General features: G+C 39.2%; 1 protein-coding gene across 1 annotated transcript; it reads right to left on the bottom strand.

Moving 5' to 3' along the window:
• Positions 1–891: 891 nt before the first annotated feature.
• On the bottom strand, positions 892–17,132 carry LOC148372643 (polyamine-transporter SLC45A4-like). The gene is given in 15 exon segments (XM_088327226.1): positions 892–2,302; positions 2,305–2,529; positions 3,846–3,914; positions 4,514–4,644; positions 5,084–5,164; positions 5,263–5,362; positions 5,490–5,609; positions 5,692–5,940; positions 6,032–6,187; positions 6,265–6,923; positions 8,004–8,183; positions 8,265–8,453; positions 12,491–12,744; positions 12,822–12,867; positions 16,987–17,132. Coding segments are annotated over 13 exon segments (2,439 nt in total). The 5' UTR covers positions 12,708–12,744; positions 12,822–12,867; positions 16,987–17,132; the 3' UTR covers positions 892–2,239.
• Positions 17,133–20,242: the final 3,110 nt, after the last annotated feature.

The raw sequence follows: 20,242 nt of genomic DNA, 5'->3' as shown, positions 1-20,242 counted from the left end.
CTGAAAGGGGATGCCACATGTGCGGTCCCTCTTCATTTTCCTCGTGTTGAGGTTTTTGAGTTTTTCCTTGCCCTCATGTTGGTTCCAGATCAGGGGATGGTGTAATAATAGTCTGAAAAAAATGTCTGTGTAATAACCTGTGAAGCCCTTTGAGACTCTTTATGATTAAGGGCTATACAATATAAAAATGACTTGACTTTTTCTTTGTTCGAAGTGGATTTTTTTTTAAGGATTTCTTAAATGTCCAAGGCTTTTGTAGTAATTTCCCAATTCATTTGTGGAAGTGGTTGCTGGCACGAGGTAAGGTAAATTCACTCATATAATATAAATGTAGATTAGATTATGATAATGGATAAGTAGTCTATCTAAATAATTGGGCTTGTTGGGGCGGCAGTTCGTTGAAAAAGCACCAGGGAGCCATTAGGGAATGCCAAAGAGCCACATGCAGCTTCAGAGACTCTTGTACATGAAGGTAGATGTTTATCCAATTATTAGGTATTTTTGGGGGTGCACCGACACAAAACCCAGCTAAAGACACTTTGCGAGCTTAGAAGTCACTAACAAATACACACACACGCAAATTGGTATTTATAATAAAATAATGGAGCCCGAACGTTTTCTGTAACTCTTCACAAGCTTTCACACACTTTTGCTGTTAATTTGCCCTGTTCCTCCATGCCCATCTTCTCTAGATCAGTGATGTTTTGGGGCTGGCAACATGGATTTTGAACTCCCTCTACAGATTTTATATGGGGTTGAGATCTGGAGACTAGCTAGGGAACTCCAGGACTTGCTTCTTACAAAGCCACTCTTTTGTTGCCCCACTGTACAAGCAGCGATTGATTTAAAAATCTTCCTACAGGTTTATCAAGATTTACAGAACATTGAACCTCAGGTGACGTGTCATTTTATTGCACTGAGATGGATTACAACTACAGTAAAATGCACTAAGATTGGTGTCAACAATGAATGCCACAAGACAACTGTGAGCGGAATGATTTGTTTTCAAACAGCTTCAATATTTTATATAAAAAACTGTACAACAGTAAAAGAAAAACACCCCAAACATTGTTGGTTAACTCAACTCAAAACAGAATGGCAATAGGTAGAAATCTTAAAAAGTTCTTTACATGTGCTCAAAATCCAAACTGTTTTCACACACAAACACATTAGAAAAAAAAACTCGTGTCAGGCTTCTACATGTCACTCGTACTGGTAGGATAACAGACAAAGAGTTCTTTGGTGGCTAAGAGCATGATAACTGCTTTTGAAAACATAAAAAAATAAGAAGCGTCACATCCTGAGTTGAGACAAGACATGTCGAGTATATCATTGCATGACCTAAAATACGAAATGAAAATGTATTGACCCTTCTGCACTCACAGGCACTTAAAGAAACATACCCTGCTGCATAGAGGATTTAAAAATCCTGAGTAACCTTGCATATCTTTTATCCCTCAGGCTTGGCCTGGTTGCTATTTAAAGTGTATTTCTGTTCTAATCCAGGAATATAATTAAAAAACACAACAGGTGGTAAAAAAAGAAAAAAAGAAAAAAGCAAACCTCTATAATTCAAAGGAAAACATTTTGGAGGGAACAAGTCATTCGCCTAAGTTTACCCCTAGCAAATGTGGGCTTGGAAATGAACTACGACTGCACTTCATTTGTATTCGCACAACTGGCGTATTGTATTATTTAAGATACAATTAAATGCCTTAGGTGACCGCACTGTGCTCTCACCAAATAAGAAAACAGGTTAAATTAAGGCGCCAGAGCTGGTTATGCATCCTAATCACAGTTAAAATAAAACCAAATGAATCTGTGCAAGCGCAAACAACGACAAACTAAGCAGCTTCTCAGTGAAATCTAAATGACTGCAACATCAATTGACATTCTTTTTAGGCTGAACGAGAAAGTCGACAGGGCAAAGTAACCTTTTGACTGCACCGCAATCCTCTAGGAATTAGCTGGAAAGCATTACGCTACACTTCAGCGTTATCGGTTCTAAAATGCAACACAAAGTGCTATTTGAGCTTCTCATAGAGAGGCTCTGCCAATTTAAAAAAAGAAAACAAACATTCTAGTCAGAATGACTTTCAAAGTCGTTTAGTCCAACCAAACCTTGTTAGTCTGAATATGCTGAGGTAGCATTGGGACACAGTAACGTCGTGATTAGTTTTTTTTCCCACTACATCATCATTCGTTTTTTTTTTTTTCAACACTTGTGTATTGTGCAAACTCAGGTGACTGTCTGTCTCTCAGTATTCTTAAGCCCTTCTCTGTTTGTAGCTGTTAAAGAGCCAATTGCTCACCACTATCTTCTCTGTCTGGCAAACAGGCCAACTCCTGGTCTTTGGAATCCTTTCCCAGGCATTGGGGATCCTCTTCAGGGTAAATAACGAGAAAACAGGCGGCGAGGAAACCGAGGAAAGAACTGCCGGATGCCACCATGGGAATGACTCTCACGCTGCCGACTGCCTTGATGACCGCTCCCAGCGCCGATGCGACCAAAATCTGGCTGATATACACCTGGACATATACAAATATTACATGAAGTTGAGCAAGCTTTCATTTATCTTCTAGCAATTGTGCTGATTAGTGCTGTGGGTGTGTTTGAGTTGATACATATTGACTTAAAGGGACGCTGTGTATGTTTTCGCCTAGTTGTAAAAGAAAATAATACCTTATTCATTCATTTAAAAACAATATTAATTTGAATAATGAGCAGAAATACAATGACTTTCATATAAACATGCATTACTTCAAATACTCGTAGTTCAAGAAATGTGTATTTATTTTACATAACATGAGGCTCACCTTCAGGCATCTGACATGATTGTCTGCCATCTTGCTACTAATGGTACAAAAAAAACACCTTGTGCTCAGTAAGGGGAAAAAAATGTTTCTCTTTGGTCAGTTTAAGAATCTGTAGTTTTTATTCACTACAAGATAGAGCGACATCTAGTGGTCAAATACTACAGTGTCCCTGGTGGAAACACGGCTGTTATGGCTTAGAGGAATTTGTGTATTTCATAGATTTTATGTTCCATTTAAAGTTGTACTTATTTTCTAACTTTACGTACGAATCCAGTTTTTTCCTATTTCACCAACTCATTCTGCCTTGTTTATCACCCTTCCCCCTTTTACTTATAGCTGAAGGTAACCCTTTCTCTAGAAATTATGAACGTCCTCCTGCTCTTCACTCTTTTTTACTCTTCCTCATCTATCTTGCAACCACATCTCCAGTGCCTCTGTGCTTTTTCTTGTCTTGCAGTGCCCTCTGTAGACATTCACTTTCCATAACACAACACAACATAAAAACAATTGGTTAATTCCATCCTGATTGCTTCCAGCAGGTCTTAATTTTGTAGGAGTGTGAGCACTTCTGAGCGGATTTGTTAAAAGGGGCTTATGTCCCTTAGTCTTCCACTCTACGTCTTGTTGAAGGTTTGGACTTTCTTACCCTCACTGTGAACGGCTTTTTTAGCGTAAGGAAGAACATTTTAAAGAAAGTGATGGAAGCGAGCTTTGTAAATTTAATAAATAAAAGATTTTGAAATCTAGGAATGACTGTGTTGCTGATCTTCATGGTCCTTGCGGATGGTAAAATTTATGATCTCCATGTGCTATGGTCCAATATATTGTGACTACAGTATAACATTCACAAGTCATTTTGGTCTTTGTTACATTTATGGTTTTTACATTTTAACATAACCAGAGCCTCATTGAATCCAAGTAGCTGACACTGGATGTGAAAAAAACATACTAAAACTTTTTTTTTTTTTTTTTTTAAACTTCTGAATATTGAATGTGTAAAACTGAAACAGAAGCAAAGATGAACTTACTTGACATGAAAGAATAGCACAATCAATACCAAAACCTCTTCTAGTGTTGGCTGGACTGTGGTGGACGAACTGAGGAAAACACAAAAATAAGAGCATGCCATTTCAAAAATAATTTTTCTCATTAAGACAGTATGGAGTTGTAAACGGTAAGAATTTTCTTCAGTCCTGAAACACACTTATATCTGAAGTCATCTTTCCCCTAAGAAATAGGGGTGGAAAATCCCCCAAATTGAAATTCCTCTGCTATTTATGAGCATAACAGCAATACAATACTGTATTTATACTAACTCAAAATGTCAGACAGAAAGACAAACTGTTTCAATCTTTGAATGAATGGAAAAAATTAATTGTCTTCTTTATGGGCTTTTCTTACAATAGTTGTGCCCAGACATCCATCACTGAAAGGCAACAACAGTGCCACATTTTATACATGTTGATTTATAAAATGCAAATACATACAAATCCTCATTTGTTGTGTTTGTAACAAGTCTATCTCACTGAAATTGTGGTAGACAGTCACATTCATCTGCAGAAACAACACTCGCTTTGAAGCATGTAGGCAAAGCTAAAATGTTGAGCCAAAAATGAACTTGAAAGATGTTCAATTACTCAAACCTGAAGGAATGGTTACACAAACATTCTAACAAGTTCTCAGAATATATCGTTACCTCTTTAATTTCATGATACTGTCCTAGTAAGGCATACGGACAGTAGGACATGCTCATTGAGATGACGCCCATGCTGCTAATCATAATCATGGCAACGTAGACATTTGGAAAGATAGCCATCACAGCAGTTCCTATAATTAGAAAAACACAATAAAAACATAAATACCACAGTATTATATTGTAATGTTGTATTGTATTTTGTTTATCTTTTCAGTCAGGTTGCAACATCATATCACAGAATTAACAAATCCCCTAAAAAGAAAAAAGGGATGACAGGTTAAAGCCAAAGGCTTATATGGGACCTGTCCCTAAAATAACGTCGGAAGCGTAATCAATCATATAGACAAATTATCACAGCTAACATCATAACTAGAATCATTTGTTAATCCATTAAAAAATGACCACATTATTGAATTACAATACATACAGATTTTGTTTCTTTTCAAATAATTCTCTTCCTTATTCTCCAATAAAAAGAAGCCGTTTTTGAAGAAGCGACCGTTCTTGTCCGAAATAAGAATGCAGCGAATGTAGAATATTTCTGCTATTTGTTGTGTTATGTATGCTCACCTATTGCAAAACCCAAAGTACCTACGATGTATATGACCTTGATGCTCAGATCAAAATTATCCAAGTACTTCTGAAGGATGGCTGGTTTGAAATAAAAAAAAAAAGAAATTGGGGAAATATATATATAATCACTTCAGTCAATTGTCTTAAAAGGCTTATATGTATTGGTGCATTCATACCTGAGCAAAGAGCTGAGGTTGCGGCATTGACCACAAGCCCCCAACACCCCATTTGAACCCCACTGTTATAATTCTGGAACTCTGTGGAATTGGCCAGTGCCTGGCAAAACAATGAGTTGAAAGAGTTTTATTGGGGAATTTACATACAACGAAATACAAGCAAATACAAACTTTGTTAAATCTACTCATGATAACTGCGCTACTGGATTTCAAGGGTTTGTGTGTACCTTTGGGTTACCATCGAAGATGACTTGTCCCATGAAATCTGTGTAGAAGACAGCTTGAGCTATATAGGCAAACCATGTGACCAAGTGACATATACACAACCTCCATAGCTGCTTTGGCATCTGCATAGTGTAGCATTGGAAGACATCAACGAAAAAACACATCGACTTTTTGTGTTTAAGAAAGGCTCCAACCATTCTTTACCTTAAACATTGACAACCATAGTAGTTTCACAGTGGTGCCCTGGCTGGGTTCGCTGTCGCTGCTGGAACCCTCTGAAGTCAGACTATCATCAGACAATCGAAATGCTCTCCTATTTCGATTAAGCTGCAAGTCACTCAGGTCGTTCAGACTACGAGAAGTAGTGATTGGTTGTGGGCTTGAGGCGTTATTCCGTCGCAGTCGATGGCGCTGCGATCTCACTCGTCCATAATAGGAGAACGTGAAAGAAGGCTGAAGAAACAGTAAAAAGGCCAATTTAAAATCACTAGGCTTTTTATGTATTCACAATTCTCCATAAAATCTATTTGAAAATAAGTTTTACTTGTCGGTAAAAGGTGTGTTTGTGAGGCCGTGGAGAAGCTGTGGCACTGAGCTGCCGGGCGACTGCTTTGTTGGAGGTGTGATTTTTGGTTGCATTGCCGTTCTCAGTAGAGGACAAGCCAGTGCTGACACCAGCACCATTAGCCAGCTTTGCCTGCTTGCAAGGAAAGAAAAATTGAAACCAGCCAACCCCCACTCGAACTTCTAATAAAACGACATATACAGCAACTCTACCTTTAGTTTCATGTGTGAACCGTCAGAGACAGGACTAACTTCAGAAGGACCATTCATCTGACCATTAAACTCAGATGCACCAAAATCTCCAGATTGCACAACGGTTGTTCCATCAGAAAGATTGGCGGGTCCAAAGGGATTCAAAGATTCAATACTCTGAGTTGATGGTTTGAAAGCATCTTCTAGACTTTCCTGGATTTCGGGTAAAGCCAGGGGTGTGTCTGGCAGGAAAAGATAGACCTCAGGGTCAAGGTCAGGATCTAGCTTGATTTTTGTGTCTGGCATGGCTAAGACTGAATCGCTTTTACTCCGCATTCGCTCCATAACAAGAAAGTCCATATCCTTGACCTTGGGATTTGATTTGCCGTTTTCGCTGCAAAGTGGATCCTCTTCAGTGATGGCTTCGAGAAGCTGTGGGGTGTGGCTAACAAGTCGGTAAGATGACTGACTGATTGAATCCCTTCTTCCAGTGATGTTAAGCTGCTGGGATGGCAACAACTGTCTCTCTGGGATACTGAACATGTGCAGTATGACAGAGATAATGAAAATGATGGCTGCAAAAAGGAAGAGCACTTGCTGCTGGGACTTAAATGCTTGTCCCAAAGCTGTGCCAGTCCAATCGAGACCACCTAGCATGTAGCCTAATGCCCCACCAAGCCCTGCATAGAACAGAAAAAAATAGCTTATTTAAAAAAAAAAAATGGAGTTCCCCCAAAAAAGTATATATATTTTTTGTCTTACCGATTTTTGAAAATAGTTCTTCTAGTAAATATAAGAAAAACAATATTTTAAATGTTTACTCTATTTTGAAATATCTTTAATAGTAAAATAAGGAAATAAATAAAACAAGCCAATTTTTTCCAAAGGTTGATTTATTTTTTCTTTTAGAAATAAACATTTCAGCAAACGCTGTTACAGGAAATTGAATAAAAAGGCAAAATGCACAGGCAATATTAAATTGTTATAGTACGAGCAGTTAGTTTCTGTTTCTAAGTATCTTTAAAATATCTTCCAGTAAAGCTATTTATTTCAGCAATGTACTTTGCCATATCCGGGCTTACAATTCAATTTCTTCCATTTTTGTAAAGGCATTTTTTTGCTGATAATTCATTTTAGTTTATTTCAGTGGCTGTTTAGAAGCTTTGCCAAATCCCATTTGTTGGACGATTTATCCGGCCTACCACCAATTTCTGAGTATGTCAAAAAAGAAGTGAGTCTCTAGGTCCCCTTCTATAAAAAATTATGATTTTTTTTAAACAAATGCAAACCGAATGCTCTCTCTGGACACTAGAAGGCAGTGTTGAGTTTTTATAGAGTGGTTAGTTGATTCTGGTATAAAACGGCATTCAATCAACCGTTAAAATAAACCAGTTCACACATTCCATGCTGAATATGAAAAATGTTTTTACAGTTTATTTAATGTATAAATGTGTTTTTTTTTTTTTTAAAGAAATGATCCCTTATCATCTCTGATAAGAATATTTAGAGCAGGTTATTAATGTAGGCTGAATGATAAAGCATAATAATGAAAAACAAAGCTCAAAAATTTGTAGTTGAGATTCTTTTCCTGATCGGGCCCTCCTGCGAACAGAAAGTCTGGCTCCGGCCCCAGAGCCAAACTGAGTGACATCCTGGCTTTATGGACATCACAAAGCTCAATCGAATCAAATGACTGTATGCTGTGCATCATGTTGGTGACCTTGGCCATAAACCATATATGTTCGCGATGAACTCATTACCTGCTGAAAAGGCGTGGATATTTAGGGCCATATCTTGCTCGTCTGTGTTGGCAACATCAAGAAGATATGCTCTGATGGGGCCATCAGAAGCATCAGCAGAAAAATCAAGCACCACGACACCCAACACTGTGAGGATGATTCCCATTGGCTGGCTACTTGGGCTATCACCAATGGAAAGACCTCAAATATATTTAGGTAAAAATCAATGGAGTTAATCTGCCTGGGGGGGCGACATTATCCCAATAAAGACTTGGTGCTCACCGATTAACGATCCGTTAAGGAACAACGCCATACCGAGCAGCACACCAACACACAAAGCCAGTATGAACGGCCTCCTCCTACCCCATCGTAGCGTGCAGCGGTCGCTGGCTGAGCCCATAACGGGTGTAAAGATGAGACCAAAGATAGGACTGAGGAACCAAGTAAGACTGTAGTATTGCTCAGGCAGGCCTAGAACACACCAACAAACAGACAAACGCATACACAAAAGAGTCAATTGATCAAATAAATCCTTATCCCAGGAGAGGTCACAGGACAGTTTACAGATGACTTTGACAAAGGAACCTTATAACTTTACTCTCTATCACAGGGCACAAACAGTTCAAAGTTGTGGTAGTTTGCATGACTTTCCAATTTGTTGAATTGATTCTTTATTAGGCAGCTTTGTGAAGACGTTTTGGAACTATTGCTACTGAAGTCCATATTTATTTCCGGTTGACCTGGAGTTGAGTGGGAGACATTGTAACTACAAAAACCCAAAAAAAACAAATTGGTCAGAAATTTGAATGAGTGCCTCATGAACTGGAGCGCCTTATATGCGGACAAAATTGGAAATGTATTACCAAATTTGTGCAATTTTATCGCTGGCCACAATTGCATAACAATGGTGGCAACGGGCATCAAACCGGCCACGAGGGATATGGATGGTTGTTCACAAATGCATAGCATTGGATGTGACGAGAAATTAACACAGATCATGGCAGGAAGAGTGCTAGATCCTATCCACTAGATCACTAGGGATACAGACATTAGACGAATATATCACACTACTTTAACATACCTGGTACTGTGACAAACAAATAGAGAGAATGATGTTTCACTTTTTTCTCATCTCAAATAAAGCATTATAAGAGAAAAATATTTTGAATGTGTGCGGGCATGCGTTAATATTTCTGGTGGGTGGGTGCGCCTTATAATCCAGTTCACCTAATAGTGCAGAAAATAAGGTAATACAAAAAAAGAAGTTTGGTCCATGCAATTTAATAATAATAATAATAATAATTTCCTTTGTATTGTCATTCTTTGTAACAAGTAGAAGCTTTCTATAATATACCTTGTTAAATGTATTGTAGAAGTGCAAACATTTGGTTACATTAATGTACTAACATTGACATCCATGTCAGCCAGCCTTGAAAAACAACAGCCAAGATTTTCCATCCCTTGTAGAGAAGTAGAGCTTTGTTTTCGTCTCCATTGGATTCCGAGACAGTCAGCTGGCTAGTTCTCACGGGAAGGACATGTTACCCACGCTGCCTTCGTCTACTGAGGTCTTCGATATCCTCTTAAGTCAACACAGTTGCAGCTACAGTTACAAAGCTTGGACGTCCCCCCATCATTTATGCAGTTTAGGGCATATATTTTGTAATTCATAATCCTTATTTAGTCAGTTAATCAATGAATAAAGAATTTTAACCATCAGAATAAGGCCTTGCATGGGTAGTTGCTTAAACCAACACAGAAAATGCCATTTAGAATATCATTAGGTAAGGATAAATCATGGGACAAAAGAGAATTATTACTTGCTAGAAGTTCATTAAAAAATGCAAGGGCAAAACAGCCACATTTATTTTACATGGAAGAAAACAGTTTTTTAAAGTAAAAAAAACACAAATAAATACTGCTAATTCCTGACAAGGTCATAATTGGTAGTGAGTACGAACAGACAAGTAAAGCTACAGCACATTAATATTCCCGTACCGCAAAAGTAACATGAAAACATACAGTTAAAACTAGAAATAATAATTGATAATAACTAAGTCATTATTCATCAAAAAGTATTTATCAAAAACTATTGCAAATGAATCAGCGTAGTTAAGGCAAAGTGCATGTGTAGGATAAACCCCCCAAAAGACAACATGAAAACAAACTGAGTTTGCAAAATGCCCTGCAAAGCTGGATGCTTAGAAAATGTAAATGCCACTGTAACACCCTGAATAGGTTTCAAAACCTAATCTTTCAATATTGCAAACGTAGGAGAAAGACGTCAAGCTGAAATGTGCTGCGTTGGACATTCCTGGCATTCCAGGAAAACTTGCCTTTGTTCCATTTGCGATTGACATTGTTTTAAGCTATTGCTGGGCATTGAGGTTACATGCTTACATGCAAGGCATCCGCTATGTCAGTCCAGTTCCCAAAGGCTAGAGCTTTTATTACCGTTGCAGATCATTTTAAGTGCCGACATGGACATTGCTAAAAGCAGCCGCTGCAATAAAATTATCACAAAATCAAACATTTACGCTGGAGTATTTGACAGCAAGCCATGCCGATTTATGACTTTTACTTAGTTACCTTGTATGCAGCGCAAACAAAGCCTTTCACATGTTTTGAACCAAAAGCAAATAGTCAGTTACCTATGAGCAGTTTAATGTCATAGAGCAAGATTGTTTACTTACCACACACATAACAGGGCTTGTGATGTTGTAATACTCACTAACAGTGTTCAGACGGTCTAAGGACTTTAAGCACTGATACATTAACTAGTGAAAAAAATCTGAAAATTGTAGTAAAGCCAAAAATTCCAATTTCAAACTTTGAGGTCGCTGACCATAATCGGATAACCTAATGAATGCTGGTGTTAGAATTTTAAAGTCTGGAAAAAAAACAATATACATAGAGGGAGTACATAACAGCAAAGACATTAGATGAAAATGTAATTCAGAGGAGACATATTTTACAATGAACAATATAAAGCAATCCATCCATCCATTATCCTTATCCTCAGTAAGGTCACGGGGGTGCTGGAGCCCGTCTCAGCTATCTTTGGCCAGTGGGCAGGGGACACTCTGAACTGGTTGCCAGCCAGTCGCAGGGCACATCAAGACGGACAACTCACTCGCTCATTCACACCTAGGGATAATTTGGACCAGCCAATTAACGTGAAATGCATGTTTTTGGAAAGTCGGGGGAAACCGGAGTGCCCAGAGGAAACCCACGCAAGCACAGGGAGAACATGCAAACTCCACACAGGAATGTTTGATCCCATGACCTCAGAACTGTGTAGCACATGCGCTAACAAATGCGCTGCCTCAATATTACCAGCTCAGTAGCCTAGATGGTAAGGCGCCCGCTTTGAGACTGGGAGGTTCGGGTTCGCGCCCCGGCCGAGTCATTCCTAAGACTTAAAAAGTGGTCGGCGGCGCCCTCTGTTGGCTGCGGCTGCATCGGCTCGCTACAACGGGTCAGGTGCAATCGACATTTCGTTCTGTGTACATTGTTACACAGAATGACAATACAAGGAAATTATTATTATTATTATTATTAAGCCATTCACACAATTTGATATCCATTTAAAGACTCCTATCATTACGGACGGAGGCCTAGAAATCTACTTGAAAAAAAAAAACACATACATATTCACAGCAACGTTGTATTATCTGTTAACACACAAACAAACTAAATTACAGAACAACAAAAAATAAAAATAAATAAATGAAAGAAAAAATATAATAATAAACATGAATTGGGAAGAAAGTTATATAAATATACCAAAATGTTTATATATAATATCATAAGTGTTAATTGACCTCTGGTTAGGGGAAAGCTTTATAGATAAAACACGCACTGTTTAATTTCACATTTGAAGGCGATGAAAGATATTTTTCCATTTGTGATTTTGCACTTTTGAATATAATATTTATCTATAAAGATAATGATTGGTTGGATGGATCTCTTAACCACTAGGCTATTGAGGCACCAGTTCCTGTGTGTCTTGGGCAAGTACAGCATGGTGGCGCCCATCCCTCACCAGGCCAACATCACAATAAAAGTTCCTTTTGGCTCTGACTCATATTTCAGCCATAAATTTCCAGCAGTACATCCTTCCAAAATTGGTTTAATCCATTGTCAATCTTATTAACTCTAAAACTACAGGTTTAACACCAGAACTTTTTGAACGTAGCAAAATTTACATCTCACAGCAATATCTTTCTTAAACGATTTCACTGTGGGGACTCCGGAGGGGAAAATTTAATGAATATTTTAAATGAAATATTTCGCACGGTGTTTGTATGCATCTGAAATGGTGGTCTCATCTCATTTCATGGGCTCCAGCACCCCCGCGACCCTACTGAGGATAAGCGGTGCAGCCAGTGAGAAGAGATGAAATGGTGGTGATTTTAATAATAACGTTTCTAATGCTAAAGAAGATATACAACATATACGCGTCCAAGTCCTGTCAACTCATGCAACTAAATTGGCAAGTCAATTACCTATCTGCAGTAAGACTGGTGTGACCAGGGCAGTTTCCATGGCATAGCAGTATTCTCGTCCAAACATCACTGCTCCGTTCATGACCCAGCGGTGAACAGGGATCCCCGTGCCACTACCTTCACCCGACGCCTCCTCTCCATCCTCTGTTTCGCTTTCGCTATCTTCTTTCATAGACTTCCTCTTCTGGCCAAGGTCTGAAGCTGCAAGTTCTCCCATGGGGGCTCTGTTGTCCAGTTAAAACTTGCGTATGGGTCTAAGAGCGATAAAATGAACATCCGTGAGCTTATTTTCATTTTCATGTTGACAACTTGCATTGGCTATGCTACCCACCTGAAAATGGCTGCTGATGAAAATCTTATCCTACTCATGCTCTTTTCTGAAGGTTTCACAAGTAAAAATGATCAGCAGGGAGGCAACGGGATTTCTCAGCATAAAATTTTGAAAATGGAAAGGGTAACTATGGTTACGGTGGCAGCATGGGGTAATGGAAGATTTCGAACTGTGCAAGATTTTAGAGGCGGTGTCAGCAGAGCGTGTCCATCAGCAGCAAAAAATGGTTGTGGGCGCAAATGTGTTCTTGACAAAGACAACAACCTTTGGAAAACAAAATATTTTTGCAAAGATGACCTATACTGATTTAAGATTATCACCCTAAAGCAGCATTTGCATTCTTCTGCAACTCTGACATGGGAAGTTTGTCATTGTCAACTGGTATTTTTGCAATACTTACTGCTGTTATTTCCTATATTTAATGTTGACTGTATAATGTCTGTTGATGCTCTCGCATCATCAATAGCAGCCTGGTAGTCCTGGAAGGGGGATTACCTCCTGTGCAATCACTTCTTAATTTCCCTTATGCAGAGTTTGTTTTAGTTATTCCTTGCCCTCATATAAGCTTTAGAACAGGTGATGTGTTTTTATACAAATAAGTGACTTGACTTCACTGACATAATACATTAAGGCCAACAATCAAGATTAAACAATCAACCTTTGTGCATAAAACATGAAACATAATTGGAGTGTTAACAAACTTTGCTGACCTTTAGCCTACACACTGCTGGGTCTCGTGTTTGGAATCACAGCAAAAACGTTACTCTTTTATGTGTGTCTGTTCTGTGATGCAGCTAAAGATTCAAGTAAAAACTGAATTGATACATTGGAAAGATAAGCACTCAAGTATATACCCTCAGGATGAAAGTTAGTAATTTGATGACGTACACATCTTCGGATGAAGCCACGTTTGTATTTTTTCACCTTGATACCGAATCGAAATAAAAATTATCTTTGCCAGAGCTAGTCAATCGCATGATTTGTTTGGCCCAGTTTTGTGGGGAGGTAATGAGGCACTTGTTTGAAGCTAGCTCAAACTTTTCCGTTTCGATCTGAAAGGCAGATACATTACCAGGGCATAACTGAAGCTAAATATTAACAAGTATTTGTTTCAGAAACTGAAGTAGGGACCATTCCAAAGTCTTGTAGCAGTTTTTTTGGTAAGATACTGTACTTTTAGCTAGAGTTGGGAGTAATGAGTTACAAAGGAACGTCTTCCTGGAACGCAATTACTTTTCTTGGTAAAGAGTACTGTAACTTGTGAATGATACAATTTTGTAAATAAACTAGCGTTACTCCGCTACTTTTTAACAGCATGGATTTAATCAGTTCCCCCTCCGCTAAAAAAGCAATGTACATTCTTCAATCCGCCAGCAACACAACGCTGAACAAATCAGAGATGATGGTTGAGCTACCTACACACAATTTAATAGTTATGGTGGCGGCGTCTCAAGCACAAAGTACAAGACCGCGTAATTTCTCCCTGCTGATATTCTCCCTATCGTATATACTCACATCCAAGCTACATTTACAACTATAAAATAAAGCACTGAAATCAGGGTTCAGTTTATATGGGCATATTTGGTGCGTGTCACCAGTAGCGAATGGCAGGCAGCGCGACTTACACAGGAACAAAAAAAACAATGGGGCAAACTTGAGCACACAATTTACTGGAGGTAGAGCGCTCGTCTTGGGATCAAGAGTTTGCAGATTCGATTCTCGGCTCCCCCGTGTTATATGTCGAAGTATCCTTGGGCAAGACACTGAATCCCTAATGCCCCCAATAAGCAGGTTGGCGCCTTGCATGGCCGCTATTGGTGTGTGAATGCAGAGCATTTACCATTTACTGTAAAAGAGTGCTGAATTTTAGCCTTTTTCTTTTTTTCTGAATGCACCATTTTTTAACAAGTCACTGGGTGACAAAAACACAACTCCAACCTCTAATGCAGAGCACCTAGCAGGGAGGTAATGGGTACTAGAGCTGCACGATTTTGAGAAAAAAACCTAATAGCGTTTTTTCAGACCAGTATTGCAATTTCAATGCGACTTTCGATTTTAAATGGAGCATTTTCTGAGCTAGTTTTGTAATTTTCGTAAGTACTTAACCCTTGGATGCATGATCTACCTGTACATACATTCCTCAATGAGTGGAGTTGGTAATAAGTGGGGGAAAAAATACCAATGGGATCATATCATACACATGTTTTATAAGGAATGCTTGGAATGTCAGTATGACAACTTTTTTTTCCGAAGATTTTGAAGAATAACAACCCATTGCATATTTTCTTATCCCACTCATGCATTCAAGGGTTAATACTTATAACAGGGCCATCAGACAGTTGAGATGCAATCACAGGTCTGTATGATGTCACCAATCACAACTAGACATACCGTTAGAAAATGTATAAAATGCTAATGTTTAGTTTTTCAAATGGTAATCAACTTGTGCCTTGTGCTATTGTCCCAGCTGGTTTCCAGTTAGGAGGCCAATGTTACACTTTTTAGCAGGTATTTAACTGCAAAAATAAATTAGGTGAGAATAACCTTCTATTTCTGTGTGTTCCAATTTACTAACTTAATCAATGTAAGTAGCACTTGCAGTGATTATTTCAGTTGGAGACATACCTGGAGAAAAACAAAAGGGTCTTGGACATTACTCAGAAATGGAGCAATACATCTTCAAGATATTTGAAGACCAAAAGGATATGTATTGTCTCAGCTGTGTTCATGAAATGAAATGATCTGCATTTATATAGCGCTTTTCAAGTCAATGACTTCCCAAAGCGCTTTACAGTGTGCTTCACATTTCCCAATAGCGGCCTTGTATTGCAGCCATGTAAGACGCTAACCTGCCTTTAAGGGGTATTAAGGGTTCAGTGTCTTACCCAAGGACACTTCGAAATGTAACACGGACAAGCCGGGATTCGAACTGGGATCCCTTAATCCCAAGACGAGCGCTCTACCTCCTGAGCTACTGCTGCCTCATTTGCACGCCTTTAAGATTGCACAATCCAAGAAATATTAGGGTTTCACCACTCTGAGGGACTTTCTCCCTCATATCTTTCAGATTTAATTTCTCCTTTTGTTCCGGTCCGGAGCCTTCGCTCTGAAAATGCTGGTCTACTAGTGATCCCAAGAGCCAAGAAGAGCGTTCTCCATTCGGGCCCCGGTGCTTGGGAATGATCTTCCCCCTGAGTTTTAATCTGCAACCTCAGTGGAAATGTTTAAATCTAAGCTTAAGAAACACTACTATTCTAAAGCATATGAATAACCTATATTTTACGTTGACAATATCTGTGCATTATTTGCCCTCATGTAGGTTTTAGATCAGAGGATGGTGTCATAATAGTCTGTGGTTTGCAATAAGTTGTGGTCTGTGCAGCCCTTTGACACTCTTTGTGATTAAGGGCTATACAAATAAACATGACTTGACTCATCGGGTTAGTGTACACCTTTTCTTCTATTTCTTCTATTATGTGGCTATTTGGGGAAGTTTTAGTATGTCTGCTTCTATGTGAGTATATACGGTAATTTGTAACACAGTAGAGGTTACTTGAAGAGTGGAGGGTAACAAAAAATTACATTTAAAAGGATGTCACTAATTACTATTTTCAGTAATGCAACCAACACTTCTTATAGCAGTGCAGTATTTTATTCTGCTCGTGTTGCAAAGACATAAGGACGCCTTATTATTTGTCAAAGTCTGGTTAATGCACATCTTATATAGGAAACACCATTAACAATTCTCTTAATGATCAACGTTTGGAAAAACGTGAAGGTTTGTCAGACATCACCTAAAAGGGATGCAGCACTAACAGTTGAGTAAATTGCATCTTTCATTATTTGCCAGCTGCGAGGACGCTTCCCACCTTGGAATGAATGGCATCAGTGGGAACTGTTGAGCCAGTCGAGACATGTTTTTATGGCAGAAGCTACGTCTTTACCTGTTGACGTTCTGTTTTACTCTTCTCTTAGCGTTTTTTACGGTAGCACGAGGTTAACACTGTTAACTTAAGAGTCATAAGAATTGTCGTCATTCATGTCAGGTCCAGCTGCCACTTACCCTTGACTAGTTAGCGTTTAACTTGAGGCGCTAACCTGGCGTTTGAATGTAATTTGAGTCCTCCTTCGTTTGTAAGGAAACAGCGAAGATGCCAACACGTACCTGTGGCTGTTATTCAGCAAAGACGCCGCTCCTTCGTCCTGAAATATGTTCGATACCGCGGACAGCGAAGCTCTCAGTTGGGGCTAGCGGGTTTGGCTAACCCTTTGGTAGTTTAATGTCCGACTACAGTTAACCCCCCTGCCCCCCTTCCAACCTCACCGGTTTCCACAGTAACAAAGAGAGGCGTGGCCAGGATAAGGCGCTCACGTGACGTCAAAATACGTCACATTTCTGGACGGTGACGAATTAATGAATTTATAAACAAATCGAGTTTGGTTCACTGAGAAATCCAGGGTTGGGTAGGGTTACTTTAACTGGATTACTTTCAATTACTTTTGGATTACTCCAATACCAAATATGGTAATAAAAGACAAAAGAAACGAAATATGAATAAAATGACTAAATTTTGTGCAGGCTTGGGGAGTAACGGAATACATGGAACGGCAAAAATGATGTTTGGATTTATTTTCATTTTGTTTCTGTCGCATTTTATGTTAGTTTTGCCGGAGATCAAAGAGATCAAAGCCAGGAGAGAAAGCTTACCACGTGTTGTGAGTCATCATTTTATCCATATTTAGTTTCTTTTGTCTTTTATTAGCATATTTGGTATTGGAGTAATCCAAAAGTAATTGAAAGTAATCAAGTTAAAGTAACCCTACCCAATCCTGGGGAAATCAAATGACTGTTTTTTTTTAAGATAACAACTTGGTAATGGGATGTATTTGTAAAATAACGATCCTAAATAATGTTTATGTTTTGCACTGGTCTCCAACGTGGTGCCCACGGGCACCAGGGTGCTACGTAAGGACAGGTGAGGAGCATTCCTGAAAATAGCTGGGTCATTGAGGATTTCTCATGAATGTATTATTATTTTATGGGTTGACTGAGGGGCAGCACGGCGGGGCAGTGGCTAGCGCGTGTGCGGCACAGTTCTGAGGTCATGAGATCAAACCTCCTGTGTGGAGTTTGCATGTTCTCCCTGTGCTTGTGTGGGTTCCCCCCAGGCACCCCAGTTTCCTCCCACATTGCAAAAAACATGCATGTCAGGTTAATTGGCCGGTCCAAATGATCCCTAGGTGTGAATGAGCGAGTGAGTTGTCTGTCTCTGTGTGCCCTGCGACTGGGTGGCAACCAGTTCAGAGTGTCCCCTGCCCACTGCCCAAAGACAGCTGGGATGGGCTCAAGCACCCCCGTGACCCTACTGAAGATAAGCGGTGCAGATAATGGATGGATGGTTGACTGAGTCTATTTAACTCATTTTTTAATAACTATCTATCTATCTATCTACCTTGGTCATATCCCTCAAGAGGGGTGACCGACAGCAAGACAAACATACAATAACAAAGAAAATAAAAGGGAAAAAAATAGCAAAAAAACTCACACAAAATTTTTTGGACTATGGCCAACCCAATTGCCCAAACACCAAAACAAGTTAGGCACCTCGGCACCTAAGTTGGTCATGCTTTCGTCCCTCCAGATGAAATGGGACACCAGAAAGCGGCCATGTCACTTGGGTCAGGGTGACACAACACACTCTTTTGTTCAACAGCAGGGCCCGACAGCTTTCACTGGTTTACCCCTGCCGCATTATACAGGTGCCCAGCCCATCCTTAAGAACGCGTCCACAATCCCAATATCCTTTCACAACACCTCTCCACTCCTTTCTATCACCAACAAATTTTGAATAACTAACCTAGTAATAAGATGCAGGTCGGTGCCTTGCATGGCCGCTATTGGTGTTTGAGTGTGTGTGTGAATGGGTAAGTGTGAAGCATATTGTAAAGCACTTTGGGAGGTCTTCAGTGACTTGAAAAGCGTTATATAGACACAGTCCATTTACTATTCATAAGATGATATTTTAGAAATTCAAATACAGTGGAACCTCGGTTTTCGAACGCCTCTCAGTTCGAACAATTCGGTTCTCGACCAAAAATTTCGAGAAAGTCTTGCTTCGCTTTTTGTTCAAAAAATCGGAGTTCGAACGCCGGTCGGTACGCTAGGGGCGATACTGAGCGGCGTACGGGTGTAGATTGCCCCCACCCCTCGTGAAGAACTCTTGTCACGTGAGCACGCACTCCTTTTTGCTTTCGTTATTAATATCGGTGAACGGAGTGTTTTAACCACTAATTATGCCTCGGAAGAAGGTCGGTGCAAGCAGCAAAGTTGCTACAGGTGAAAAAAGAAGAGTAGTGCGTACAACTATTGCATTTAAGAAAGAAATAATAGCAAAATATGAAGAAGATGTGCGAGTTTCCCTTCTTTCGAGGGAATAGAGCATGGCTTCTGCAGACCACCACAAAGGTAAGAAATCCTATTCATAAATATTTTCTTTATCCTTTAACCGCTCACCACTTGTTGTGGAAACCCGGGTGCTAAATGACGTGTAAACAACCTGATTTTTTTATTTTTACACGTTCATGTTAGCGTAATCTTTCGTACGGAAGATTACGCTAACGCGAACGTACGATTAGCCTGGGTTAGCTTCATGTTTATTTTCATGGTAAACTTTCAGGGTGTTGTAACGGATTAAAACAATTTTACATTACTTTTAATGGGAAAAACGATTTTCGGTGATCGACCAAATCGGTTTTCGAACAGGGTTCTGGAACGGATTATGGTCGAGAACCAAGGTTCCACTGTACATAAATTCAAGCTAATGAGTTTCATGGACACAAAAAAAGTATTGATAATTATGTTTAAGCAAATACTAAAGAGAGTATGGTGAGAGTTTATTCGTGTATTAAACACATGTACTGTATTTTTTCATCTATTTATTTTATTTTACAGGAAATACAAATAACTAAATTCCAATTTCCATGCGAAGAATCTGCATTTTTGAGCTAGCTATCTGGATACCTTTTTAGCTTTGTAGTTACAGGTACTACTGTTTTAGCTTTTTTGCAACCTATCCATATAGCTTTTTACACTTTTGCATGCTATCCAGCTAACATTTTTTAGATAAATTTTGGCCCCCTTTCTAGCTAGCTAAGGCGTTGTTTTTAGCTTTCTATCCGGCTGTTTAGATGGATTTTTACTCTTTTAGCTTACTATCTAGCTCCCTTTTAGCTTTTTACATGTTTCACGTTCTAGCTAACTATCAAACTACCTTTTTAGCCATTTAGCAAGCCATCTAGCTAAGTAGCTATTTAAGAAAGTATCATCAAACTATGCGCTCTTTGCGCTAATTAATAACAAAAAGTGTCTCTCAGCTTAAAAAGCTTAAAACTCCCCGATGTTTTGTGTCCTTATTATATAT

This window comes from Urocampus carinirostris, chromosome 2 (genome assembly GCF_059441175.1).
Source record: "Urocampus carinirostris isolate Australia breed hairy pipefish chromosome 2, RoL_Ucar_1.0, whole genome shotgun sequence".
NCBI lineage: Eukaryota > Metazoa > Chordata > Actinopteri > Syngnathiformes > Syngnathidae > Urocampus > Urocampus carinirostris.
This window is presented reverse-complemented; position numbering and strand designations above follow the sequence as displayed.